Source organism: Lagenorhynchus albirostris, chromosome 2 (genome assembly GCF_949774975.1).
Source record: "Lagenorhynchus albirostris chromosome 2, mLagAlb1.1, whole genome shotgun sequence".
NCBI classification, from domain to species: Eukaryota; Metazoa; Chordata; class Mammalia; order Artiodactyla; family Delphinidae; genus Lagenorhynchus; species Lagenorhynchus albirostris.
Genome location: NC_083096.1, coordinates 185,708,293 through 185,720,541, shown reverse-complemented (window position 1 = coordinate 185,720,541; position 12,249 = coordinate 185,708,293). Strand labels below are relative to the sequence as shown.

At 64.3% G+C, this 12,249-nt stretch overlaps 3 protein-coding genes across 7 annotated transcripts in view; 1 reads left to right on the top strand and 2 right to left on the bottom strand.

Annotated features, from left to right (window-relative positions):
- Nucleotides 1–420: 420 nt before the first annotated feature.
- Nucleotides 421–5,649, bottom strand: TMEM240 (transmembrane protein 240). Of its 3 annotated transcripts, XM_060141727.1 has the most exons (4): nt 5,546–5,649; nt 5,241–5,347; nt 808–1,016; nt 421–675 (listed from the first exon to the last, which is right to left on the bottom strand). In XM_060141727.1, exons 1-4 carry the CDS (start codon nt 5,600–5,602, stop codon nt 527–529), a joined length of 522 nt encoding a protein of 173 aa, XP_059997710.1. In that variant the 5' UTR covers nt 5,603–5,649; the 3' UTR covers nt 421–526. The 3 variants fall into 3 exon arrangements, with proteins under 3 accessions (XP_059997710.1, XP_059997709.1, XP_059997712.1); XM_060141729.1 differs by lacking the exons at nt 421–675; nt 808–1,016 and adding an exon at nt 4,559–4,992; XM_060141726.1 differs by lacking the exons at nt 5,241–5,347; nt 5,546–5,649 and having other exon boundaries at nt 808–2,047.
- Nucleotides 5,650–5,667: 18 nt separating this feature from the next.
- On the top strand, nt 5,668–6,393 carry LOC132515635 (proline-rich protein 2-like). The gene has a single exon (XM_060142000.1). The coding sequence runs from the start codon at nt 5,668–5,670 to the stop codon at nt 6,391–6,393; it is 726 nt and encodes a 241-aa protein (XP_059997983.1).
- A 350-nt stretch (nt 6,394–6,743) lies between these two features.
- The window catches only part of SSU72 (SSU72 homolog, RNA polymerase II CTD phosphatase), a 25,813-nt gene continuing 20,307 nt past the window's right edge, over nt 6,744–12,249 (bottom strand). For 2 of the 3 annotated variants that reach the window (XM_060141723.1, XM_060141725.1), the window contains 3 exons: nt 9,356–9,495; nt 8,587–8,705; nt 6,744–7,219 (listed from right to left, as the gene is read on the bottom strand). In XM_060141723.1, the coding sequence (XP_059997706.1) occupies nt 7,118–7,219; nt 8,587–8,705; nt 9,356–9,495 (361 nt within the window). In that variant the 3' untranslated portion in view covers nt 6,744–7,117. The remainder of the gene's footprint in view (nt 7,220–8,586; nt 8,706–9,355; nt 9,496–12,249) is intronic. The other variant, XM_060141724.1, reaches the window with a different exon arrangement.

Sequence of the window (12,249 nt, the reverse complement as noted above, 5' to 3'; positions counted from 1 at the left end):
AGCTTTCTAGAGAATTTACTGACCAGCAGGGGTGGGAGTCACAGTGAGGCGCCCGACCCGGGCTGCCGCCGCGGGGCTCAGAAGCCTTATTGCTGAGCCCGGGCCTCCCCCGGACCCCTGCCCGCGCCCCCACTGCGGGCCGCGGGCGCACACGCCTCATGCACGTGCCCCCGTGTGCAGACGTGGGCGCACCCGGCTCCCGGCCGTGCTCGCCTCCGGCAGAACTGGCTCCGGCTCCGGAAACCAGACGGACGGACGGAGAGACAGACGCGGGCGCACAGGAAGCCGCCGGTTTCCAGCGGCGGACGTGGTCCTGGGCTGGGCGGGCGGTCCCACCCGCGCCCCCGGTGCCGCTGTCCCCGCGCCCCCGCCCCGGCCCCACCCCGACCCCCTTTATAAAAAGAAGAGGAGACAGCACCTTCCGCCGGACGCGCCCGACGGCCGCGGGCGCCCCGGCCCGGGCCGGCCGTCCAGTCCCGTGAGCGTGGGCGCGGTGGCCGGCGGCCCCGCGAGTCCTGCGCGCGGCTCAGAGGTGCCGCGGGCTCGGGTGACCGTTGTGGTAGAGTTTCTGCTTCACATGCACCATGTTCCCTGCCGCCTCCTCGAACGGCCTGTGTGGCCGCCGGCCCAGCTCCCGCAGGCTGCACAGCTTGGGCAGCCAGGTCCACGAGCCGTCTGCGGGGCGGGGGGCGCGGTCAGGGCGTGGGCTGGTGGGCGGGGCCGGGAGTGGGCATGGCGTGGGCGTGGGAGAGGGCGTGGCCCCGGCGCGGACGAGGCTGTCTCCGGGTCCCCGCGCCGCGCACTCACCGTAGCGCCGGCCCGCCCTCCAGGCGCGCACGGCGCAGTGCAGGACGCCGTCCATCCACACCAGGAACCAGCTGATGCAGAAGCCGAGCAGCAGCCCCAGCATGAGGTCGATCTCCTGCTTGGTGACGTTGTCTGTCACGAAGTAGTTCTCGGAGGCGTCCACCACAGACTGGTCCCCGTCGTACGGGATCACGTAGTGGACGTGGTGCCTGGGGGCGGCAGGGCGGGCTGGCACCTGTCCCGCGGGGCGGGCAAGCTGCACCCGTTTGCCTGCAGGGGTCTTTGAAGCAGACCTTGTGGGGTGCTGAGGTCGGGAGGGGCCAGCGCACTCGCCCAGGACCCGGGTCACCAGGTGGGAGGCTGCCCGCAGGATGGGAGTGTGCGAGGTCATAGGTCAGCGTGAAGTCCAGTGGCTGGCCTCCACGCATCACCCTCGTCCCTCTGCCCAGCCCGGGGCTCAGAGGCAACCCTGACACGGTGACAGGAGCACAGCGCAGGTGGAGAAGGCGTACCGGGGCGAGGGCCCAGGCGGGGTGCCCCCGCCCAGTGACAGGGTCACAGCCCGCCCGTGGGCCTGTGCCCAGAGGCCCCCACTGGCTCCTGGGGCACTGCCCCTCTGGCCTCTCCCTCCCACCCTGCAGTCACTCCGCCCTTTCCTCAGCTTCCCCTCCAAGGAAAGCCGCGTGGGATGAGCCCTGCCTTGGGCCTCTGGTCTTCCTTTTGCCCCTCTGTCCCTTGCAGGAACCTCCCCTGCCCCAGTTCTCTGTGCTTGAGGCCCGGGGGCACCCCCTTAACCGTGCCCCACACAGATCCCAGGTCCTGGGACAGACCCTGGACCATGGTCTGTCCCCTGCATCCCAGCACCCACTGAGGCCTGGGCCGTTCCCCTCAGCCTCCCCTCCCTTGACAATCCAGGCGGAGGCCACACTGACCCCTCCCCACAAGGCTCCCTCTAGCCTCAGGCCTGCCTGGATCCTCTCTTCCTCCAGGAAGCCCTTTGGGCCCCACGATCCCGGGTTGGGTGGCCCTGCCCAGAGACCAGTACCCAGGGCAACAGACTCTGGGCTCCACGCCCCCCCACCACCGACAGGAGGGCCGGGGAGAAGAAGCTGCAGGACCTGGGTGCCCGAGGCGTGTGGGGTCCGTGCACCCTGAGCCCCCAGTCACCCTGGGGCCCCTCCTTCCCCGAAGTGCAGGAGCCACCTTGGGGTGCGCCTGCCTGGCTCCCCTCCTACCGAGCCCCTCAGCTGGCTTCTCCAACTCTCCACCCCCAGCACGTCCCCGCGGCACCCCACGTCTGCTCTGAGCTCCAGCTGCCTGCATGGCGTCTCCACGTGGGATCTACAGACACCTCAAATTTGCACCTAAAAATAGCTCCTCCCTCCCCAACCTGCTTCTCCCCATCTTCCCTCGGTTACATGTCGACACCTCTGCCTGGTCTCCAGCTGAGATGGGTCCCCGTCCCCCCCTCGCAACTGAACATGAGCCACCCTCCCCGGCCCCCCAGGGACCTCCTCACAAACGGAAACCCCCCAGGACATCCCTGACCCCAGGCCCCTGTTGCCCGTCCATCAGCGACATCCCTGTGCCAGTGGGGGCCACACAGTGCTTTCCACCCCGCGGAGACAGCAGCGGGCGGGCCCCATGTTACCCCCGCCCGCTCCCCTGGGGACTCCTGGAGCCCGTCCGGCTCAGCTTGTCCAGAGCAGGTGGGGCCTCAGCCACCACGGCCCCTTGAGCGGGGACCACCACACCTGGGTTAGTTGGAGAGGACTGCCTGACACATGGTGGCGGCCGTAGCCAGTGGCCCTTATCAGTCATCAATAGGAGATGGAGAACCATTGATGAGCGCCCGGAATGCGTAGCAGCAGAGGACGCCCTTCATTATCCTGGCCAGGCCAGGCCTCCAGCAGCTGATAACACTGAGCGTCGCCGCCATCTCCTGCCCTCCTGCCTTCCGGACCCCGACAGGGAGGGTCTTCCTCGGGACCACGACTTCCTACCCCTGGACAGGGCAGGAAACTTGAAGATGGAGTCACCGAGGAAGCCAGAAACGCCCCTGCAAGTAGGACAAGGCCAGGGCCCCGACTGCCCCGGGGGTGGGGGGTGGGGGTGGGACCTCCAGGGGGTCAAAGGTCATGACCTGTGCCCCCATCGCTGTCCTAGCACCTGCCGCTCTTCCCCTGCTCCTTGCCCTCCTCCTTCCTCCAAGTCAGGCAGGCCCCGGGGTGGGGGGGGCAGGTGGGGGCTCAGGTCACCCACGTGCACACGTATTTCCGTGATGTGTACATACATGTGTCCTGCCTGGGCCACGCATGTTGCATGTGTCTACCTGAGGTCGGACGCATGTTGTGTATACACGCCGGCCACATGCACAGGACATGGCGTGTATACCATGGACTCGGCCCATGAGCTCCACATGTGTGCATGTGCACGCTCACCCGGGCACGAGCACGGTGCGTGTCACATGGAGACGCACATGCACTGGGCTTTGCGCACAGCCATCCTCGCTGTGGGCACCGTGGCACATGCACGGGTGTGCACGCACAGACAGCCTGCTGGCATGCACGCTTCACAGCATTTACACACGTGTCCTCTGTATAAAATTCTCCGTGTCGGCATGTAGAAGGCACACAAGTGTGTGTGCGCCTTCTCTGCAAACGGGGTGGACACACAAGTAGAGTCCGTTGTGGCAACATGTGTACATGGTTCGTACACAGAGGCCTGATATGCCAGACTGTACCCTGCAGACATTCACTGTGCCCACAGGGCGCACATGGGTGCTGTATATTGTGTTACACACATGTACTGCGCATACACATGCATGTTGTCAATATACAAGAATACTTTGTACACGGAATTTACACATCCTTTATGTAGTGATGTGTACAAAGCACACATACATGGACACATACACACACGGAAACACTCTACGCCTACAGCAGGCGTGGCTCTCGTGTTGTCTGTGTCTAAGCTGTGCACTCAGGCCTCGCTGTGGCTTGCACTCCATGGGCACTTGTTTTGCACAATCCACGTGTACTCTGGACACTACATATGACCCATACACATCCCCGGAGCAAATACACTCTGAAAACACACCCTGTCTGCCCAAAAGGGCCTCAGTGTGAGGTCTTAGGCACACATGTGCAGGTCACACTGCAACAGCCCTGCACGGAAAATGGGCCTCACTAATGTTTAGGGAGCTGAACCCTGGGCCAGTGGCGGGCACACCTCCGGTCTCCGGGAGGGTCTCAGGACCCCCGCTCACACCCCCAGGCTGGGTCGGCCCAGGGAGCGTGGAGCTGACCTCCTGCCGCTCCTTGGCCTTGGGCCGTGCGCACCAGGCAGGAACACGCGGATCTCCGCGAGGGTGTGGCCACCCAGCCAGCACTCCGGATGATTCCTGGCCAACACTCGTGAGGGCCGTTTACACGCCCATCTCCATCTGCCCTGCTGCCCATGTTCTGCTTCGACACCCGGTCTGCACACACAGGCATGTAGCATGCTTAGTGAGGCATGAAACTGTCCTGTCTCTCACACACCCCTCGCCCAGTACGTGTGCACACGTCCCTGGAGCAGCAGCACAGGGCAGGGTCAAGAGCACGAGTTCCCTGCCGCCGGCCGCATGGCCCTGGGCAAGTCTGTCTGCTCAGCCTCTGTCCGCTCTCTCGGGGGCCCCAGCGTGCGTGGGGCTGAGGGGCTGCTGCGTGTGCGCACATGTATATGCACAGACGGTACACACATGCGCGTCTCATGAGAAGATGTTTATTTCGTACATGGACATACAAACATGCATGGCCAGGAAGACTCCATCACTACATGTGCACAGAATGGGGGGGGGGTCACAAAGTGGGTATAGGGACCTGGGCTCTCCCCTCTCTCTGTGTGACCTTGAGCAGACTCCACCCCCGGCCTCAGTTCCTCCCGTGGACAGCGAGGGGGTTGGGCCAGATGCCCCTCAAGGTAGGCCCTGCCCACCTTGACCTTCTGCTCTTCCCCCTAGCTGGTTCCCAGGAAATTTCATGGACACAGCTCAGGGCCCAGGGAGGAGGATGGTGTCCTCTGTGGGCATAGCCGTGCGCAGGATCCCTCCCGGGACACCAGGCTGGGCTGCTGCTCTCCTGGTCTCCACGCCCCGGGCCAGGAGGCCCTGGACCCGTTCTGCCCGTCACCCGCGGGCCCTTTCTCTAAAGGCAATTTGGGAGGGGGTCCTACTGCCTCGGGCATGCTCCCCACTCCCGGAACACCTCTGTGCCACGGAAGCTGGCCGGTCCTTCCCCCACCCGGCCTGGCGCCAGCCTCAGCAGCCCCCACCGGCCTGGCCCAGCTGGGCCTTGCAGCCCGGCCTGCATGGCGCTCGCTGGAGCCCCAGTGGGCCCCACCTCCACCCCACATGTGTGATCACGCGTGTGCCCCTCTGGGCGCAGACTCACCGGCCACAGTTGCAGTGGCAGACGCGGTCCTCGCCCCGCAGGTGCGGGAGGATGTAGTTGTGGAATCGGTCCAGCAGCGCGTTCATGTCCATCAAGCACGCGATGGCCTGGAAGAGCCCATGACCGGTCAGCGCCAAGGAGCGAGAGGCTGGGCCGGCGCCCCCCGGCGGGGGCCGACGCGCTGGGGATGGGGGAGCGCAGGCCGCCCGGGCCGGTAAACAAGGCGCGGGAGGGGGAGGCGGCGCGCGGGCGCGGAGGCGGGAGCGGGTGCGGGGAGCGGGCGCGCGGGAAGCCCCTCCGCTCACCATCACGATCGACGCCCCCAGAATCATGAAGATCATGGTGTTGGCGCTCATGGACATCGGGCGGGGCCGGGCCGGGCCGGAGCGCCGCCCCCCGGCCCCGGCGCCCCCCCGGCCCCGGCCCGATGCTGAGCCCCCGCCGCCTCTGCAGAGGTCAGCCCGCCGCGCACCCACCGCCGCCGGCCGGGGAGGAGGCGCGGGGCCGGCGCGGGGCAGGGGACGCGGCGCTCCCGGGGTCCTCGGCCGCCCGGCCCGCGCGCTCGCCGCGCCCGCCGCGCTCCGCTCCGCCCTCGGCTCTGCCTCCCGCTCTGCGCGCGGCGCGGCTCCGGCCCCCTCCCCCCGCGGCCTCCCCCGCGCCCGCCTCCCGGGAGGGACCTCGCCGCCCGCGGCCGCTCGCCCCCGCGACGCCGGCCGGACCCCTCCCCGGGGGCCGCAGGGCCCGCTCGCCCCCATCTGGCCAGTGCCGGCCCTGGCTGCCTGCCCAGCGCCCCTGGACCACGGGCCGCGTCCCGTCCCGACCCGCCGGGGCGATCCCGGAGAGGCCCCGGGCTTCCTTCCGCTCTCCTCCTCCCCACTTCTCAGCTGGAGGCCCCTCCTCCCCGCCCGCCCGGGGTCGCCGGGTGAGGGGCTGCGGGCAGACTGGTCAGCACCCAGCCTCCTCCGGCAAGAGGCTGCCTTTAGCGGAGGGGCCGCAGGGTCCCTGCCAGGGAGGTCACTCCGGAGCCATGGCCACATGGCACAAGGATGGGGCCCAACAAAGGCTAAAGGATCCCCTACTGCGGGGGCAGGGCCAGCCTCAGCCCCGGCTCTCCTCAGGGGTGGGCCACGAAGCTCAGAGGCCCGCGTCGTAGCCCTGATGTGGCTGCCCCATGTTGCTGGGGGCTGGGGAGGGGTCATTGAGCCAGCCCACCATCCACAGGCAGGGGGACAGCACTGCCCACAGAGGAGTCCCCGGAACACCTCTGTGCCACGGAGACCAGGAGGGGTCACCAGGCAAGGGCGGTCCCCGCCCAGGGAGCAGGTGCCACATCCCTCCAGAGCCCCAGTGGACGGGAGGCCCTCGGGGTGGTGCTAGAGAGCTCAGCTTGACCCACAGGCCCGGACTGCCGTCTGAGGACCGTGACGGGAGGTCCAGGCCAGGCAGGGTACTCTGGATGAAGCCAGGACGACCAGCAACATCTACTGATGAGACAATGGCAGGTTCTTTCCCAAAAAGTACAGCCTGTTGCTTTATTCAGGGATTTGTACATTGCAGCCAGTTAGGGGAGACGGGAAAGGGGTGCTCAGTGAGAGGCAGATGGCTGGGGGGAAATGTGCTATCAACCGTTTTTTTCTTTTTTGGTTAAAGAAAAAAAACTATAATCAATATCCCACTCATAAGTAAAAGTGGGATGGGAAACACTTGATTGTAATCTGGCATTTATGTATATCTTCTCATTTCATATGTACAGTTTATTTGGGCACTGCTACCGTCCGTCCATCGGCAGAATACCTAAAGGTAAAAACAAATATCAGGAAGGAAGAAGTATTAACAAAAGGAAGCTCAGCAAGGTGGCTCCAGGCGGGCGGGGGCCATCAGTAGAAGCAGACGGTGTGCAGGAAGGTCCTGCCGCTCTTCTCCTCAAACTCCTGCAGCAGCTCGTCAATCTCGTTCTCCATGTCCTCCGTGTGCTGGATCTGGAGCCAGAGGAGAGCCGCCCTGAGCCGCCCGCGCCCAACAGGCAGCCCCACCCCGCCCCGGCCTGGTGCCGCCTGTGCGTGCGGGGCGGGGCGGAGGGGAGCCCGACAGGGACGGGACACGGAGCGGCTGCAGCAGGGCGGGTGGCTTCAGATGCCACACATACGCGCACTGCAGACGCTCGCCGCCTGCACTGCCCCCACCCTGAAAATGAGCAGACCCGACCCAGACAGTACCGTCGCGGGCCCGGTCAGCCAGCAAGGAAGCCCAGGGGCCGTCCCATGCACTGTAGCGGGTTAAGCAGCGCCTGTGGCCCCCACCCGCCAGCTGCCACTAGCGTCTCTCCCGGCTGTGAGGCCCGCCGTGTGTGCGGTTAGATGTCCCCTGGTGGAGAACCACCGCCCTGGAAGGAGGCGGCCCTGCCAGGGGACAGCCCCAGGGTGGTCCGGGGCCAGCTCCTCAGCCCGCCTGTCCTGGCAGGGGCTGGCCTGCGGCCGAGGCCCCTCGCTGCCCCCCGTCTCGGCCTGTGAGCAGGGCCTCTCCTCTGCAAGCTCTCGCCAGCCCGACCCAAGTGGCTGTCACGTGTGCTATTTCTGGGACGTGTCAGCCCCTTCAGCCCTGTCTGCTGCCTGATGGCCAGACCATGGGGACAACTGCTGGAGCTTCAGCAGCCACCCTGCACCATGAGACACCTTGGGGACGGAAGCTGTGCCAGGCAAAGTAACAAGAGAGCAGGGGCCTGGGCCCCTCGCACAGCAAGCCCGTCCAGGCCTGCCTGTCTCCAGACTTCTTGGTTAAGCCTCGTTTTCTTCACTTTTCTATCACTCACAGTTAGTTGGCCCAAATGCAGAAGCCACAGGCCAAAGATATGACCAGACGTATGAGTTGGGTCGGTCCTTTTGTCCCATCTAAGAGGAGACGTTTGGCTCTGAGCACAGCTGCACAGCAGCTGCAAAAGCTCCTGGGGTTCCCTGTGCAAGGGAAGATGCCCAGGCCGCTCGGGGAGGGCTGGACGTCTGGAGTGAGAAGTGCGGGGGCAGGGAGGGCCAGAGCCCTTTGACGCCATCTCTGGGGGCTCCCGGGCTCCTCTAGCTGTTTGGGGTCTTGGCAGGGGGCCTAAGTCCTGGGAGCCATCTCCACAAAAGCCAGACCCCGGCAGGTCACTCACCCCTGCAATCAACCTAAGACGCTCAAAGGTGCATGCTTTAGCCAGAGCTGACTCGGTGACTCTCACCGTGGGCACCTCTGCATTTATGGGTTTTAACGTTTGGCAGTAAGCGGACCGTGAACCGAGCGGTGTGCTCATCACGTTCGTGCTGAAGCCCTCGTGTGCACGACGCAGGCCCGCCCAGGGCCCGATACTCACGCACTGGCAGAGCTCACAGATGAGGAACGCCCCCAGGGTGGCCTCTTCGTGGTTGTCCTGGATGTCCACGTTGATCACATGCACAGGCTGGCATGTCTCCTGCTCCCTAGAATTCAGATCTGACCGTGACAAGAGGACGGAAGTCAGAGGCCTCAGAACAGAGCGCAGGAGGCTGTGCGCTGCCCAGCCTTCCTTCGGGGATGCAGTTAAGGACCAACATCAGAGCATCTGACCAGGCCGAGCACTCCCCCCCACCCCCAACCCCGGGAGGAGCCTCACGCCAAATACGGCTGGGACCGCAGGAAAGCTCGCGCTCATGAAGCTGGACCCCAGGCCACCTGGTCACACCTGCCAACTCCAGCCTGTCCCGCGGGACAGCAGCTGACAGCACCCTTACAAAGCAGCAGGCCCTAGTCCCGCTGCACCACACGTGCTCTTGCTGTGCCGCAAAGGCCCTGAGCCCGCACTGTGCTGTTGGCTGGCACAGGTGGTTTTGCCCTGGTGAACACGGTCAGCCCCAAGGCCACCATCTCCTGCCCCCACCCCCTCCCAGGGCCCACACAGGTCAGGGGCCCTCTGTCCACCTCTCTGTGGCCTTGCCCCATTTCCCCCGCCTGCCGGAGCCCACAGACGCACCGGGAACCCTTCTCCAGCCCTGGGCCAGGAACAGACACCACGCACAGGACGGCCCGGCTGCCTCAGAGGCGCTGGACACACAGCAGGACAGAGGGCACGGCACAGGGCCTGGCGCTGCAGCTGTTGCGCTTACCTTCCACCACCTGGTCGTACACCCGCTCTTCACAGGTGAGGATCAGATCAAACAGATCTTTGCAGTTCTGGAACCTTTCTGGCCGGGGCTTGATCCTCTTATTTCTGTCCAGCATGTGTAAAATGCCATTCTGCGTGTAGCTGAGTGCCCGAGTTAAGGAACTCTGGATAAAGGCCCCGCTCCCCCCCAGCATCCGCGTAGGCGCAGCCACCCGCCCCCCCCCCGCCCCCAGCAGGAGCATCAGGGCGACGGAGGCACGTGGGGGCAGGCTGGGCCGCAATCCCCCATCCCGCAGGAGACAAGTCAGGTGAGAGTGCTCGCCCCCAGCCCAGCCTACTGGCTGCCCTTGGACCCACACCTCTCCAGAAAGCAGACCTCGTGTCTGCAGCCTTCTCCCAGGTCCGTGTTTCCCCAACCAGGGATTGAAGCTGCACCCCCTGCAGTGGAAGCTCAGAGTCTTAACCACTGGGCCGCCAGGAAGTCACTGATGGCCTTTTTCGTCCTGCAGAGTCTTGGCAAACGCTCATGCTGAACCCAAGCCCTTTGGCAAAGACAAAGCTAACCTGGAAACCCAATCCCAAGCCTAGCTCAGCATGGCAGTGAGAGAATCCGGAAGCCCACCCAAGGGAGGACACGAAGAGCGTCCAGGAGGGAGAAGCCTTGGGTGAACTGAGGGCAGAGTGAGGGGAGCCCAGGCCCAGGACCTGGAAGGGCCGAGTCCCTCGGAGCTCAGATGGGCCACACAGGTCCTGCAGTCAAGGTCTGTGCCAAGCAGGTGGCCCTGAGCTGGAAGTGCCTCCTCTGGGACCCTCCAGACAGGACCCCACCCCCACCCCCAACCCCGATGGCTGTGTCCTCGGCCCCAGGAGAGGGCTCACTGCCCCAAAGACGAAGCCCGTGGTCTCTAAGGGTCATTCTGGATAGTTTGAAACAAGCATGTTGTCCACTCTACTCGGACACAGATGAGCTGATTTAGGAACTCTGAGGGATACATTTACTGTCTTTCCCAGATTTTAAGTTATGAGAGTTTATTTCAATGAGCTCGTATTACTCAAAATACATTTCCTACCTTCTTGGATGGTGAAAACGGCTTTTAAAATACATTTAATTAAGAGTTTTCACTTGAAAAGACACTTGACTATTAGCTGTGGGGCGTTTTTGGTTCTTGCCATTTTTTAGACAAGCGTAATAACCACGGCCACCTCATGCTGGCCTGCGTCCCCTGGCTGGCCCTGCCGCCTCCTGGCTGCCCACAGCGGCTGCGCTGCTACATCTAGGTCTTCCTCCCCAGAACCTGGTCCTTCGGACACCTGGCATCTACGTCCGGCAGAAAGACACAGGCCAGGGAGGCCCCATGTGGTGCAGGGCTGGTGGTGGAGGCTCCCTGCACTCCCACAGTGGCTCCAAGACCGGCCACCCAGACAGCCCGGCTTCAGGTGACACCAAGGCTCACGGTGACGGCTCCCTCAGAGGGGAGGCCACCAGGTGCTCAGGGGGCTCCTCAGGGTCCCCAGCAGTCTTGCAAAGCCCCTTCCTTCTTTCCTTGACCCTCAGTTATGCACATAGATGATGTAACAAATGAAAGTCAGCTGCACATAACTGAGGACAAAAGGCCTAGTTCAGAGATCAAAGCCTCACCTTCATCAGTGTAACAAGGAAGGAGTAACAGGGACATTTTGAGACTATTTTCTGGCAAATCCCGGATACGCAGGGCCCAGGCCGTGGCAGGCAGGACCAAGGACAGCGCATGCTGGGTGCGGGTGTGGGTCCTTGAGGATGAAACGACGAAACACTGGATTCCCAGGGACCTGCCTGAACTCCCGCCTCACACCAGGGTGAGACAGGAAAAGTGGGGATCAAGATGGCGACAGCTGTCTGCCACCAAGACAAAGCCTTCATTAGGGCCTGGCTTCTGAGGGAAGGCCCACGCTCTGTGCACGGAGGGAGGGAGGGAGGCAGGGGGCGTGCTCACCCCACGGAGGCTGGGATGCTGCAGACTCAGGGGCCGAGCACTCCTAGCTGAGCCACGACCTGCAGGGGCCAAGGCAGCAGGGCCCCGGCTGCTCGAGGCATCTGCACCGAACCCATCAAGGCCAAGCCCGTGGACCAGAGCTGCAAGGGAGCCGGGCAGCCAGGACCACCCCCTGGGGCCCTGCCAGGTGGGAAGGACACGTTAGACCCCTAGAACCACTCCCACCCCACATGGGTGCTCCCCCAGCCAACAGCAGAGGCAGCGGCAGGCCTGGCTGACCACAGTGGGTAAAGGGCCAGCCGACCTGCCGAGGCAGGAAGCCTCCTTTAGGGAGGGAGAGCTGGCTGGGGCCTCCCTTTGAGCTCACACGCTTGTCAGAAATAAACCCCCCAGGCGGGGAAAGCTAGCTCAAGAGCCCAACCCAGGCGGACGGAGGCCGAGGTGGGCGCAGGCAGAGAACACGGTGTCTGGGCCCCTGCCCCTGCCCCACGTCTCCTGGGCTGCGGCTGTGCGCCCCAGCTCACGCCTGGAGCCGCTGCACCTTCAGAGGGTGGGTCTCCCCCTCTCACCTGGGACAGATGAAGGGCGGCGTGGGCACCTCCTCTGCGGTGCAGATCCGCAGCTCCTCAAGAGTGGGGGCCCCAGAAAGACGAGAGGTTCTGTCTGCTGCCACAGGAAGTACGACAACAAAGGATCGTTCTGAAACACTCTGGGGTCCTACCCATCAAACGATGCAGACCCTGTCAGCGGAGAGCACGTGCTCTCGAAACTGCTACATGAGCACCGGCAAGCCTGCTGGAGCGACCCCGCGGGGGGCATTCAGATTCAGGATGGGCCCAGGGACTGTCCTGAGGGGAACACGGCAGGCACAGGGGGCTTGTGTCCAAAGTTCAAGGGCAAAAAAAGGCAAACATACCGGAGG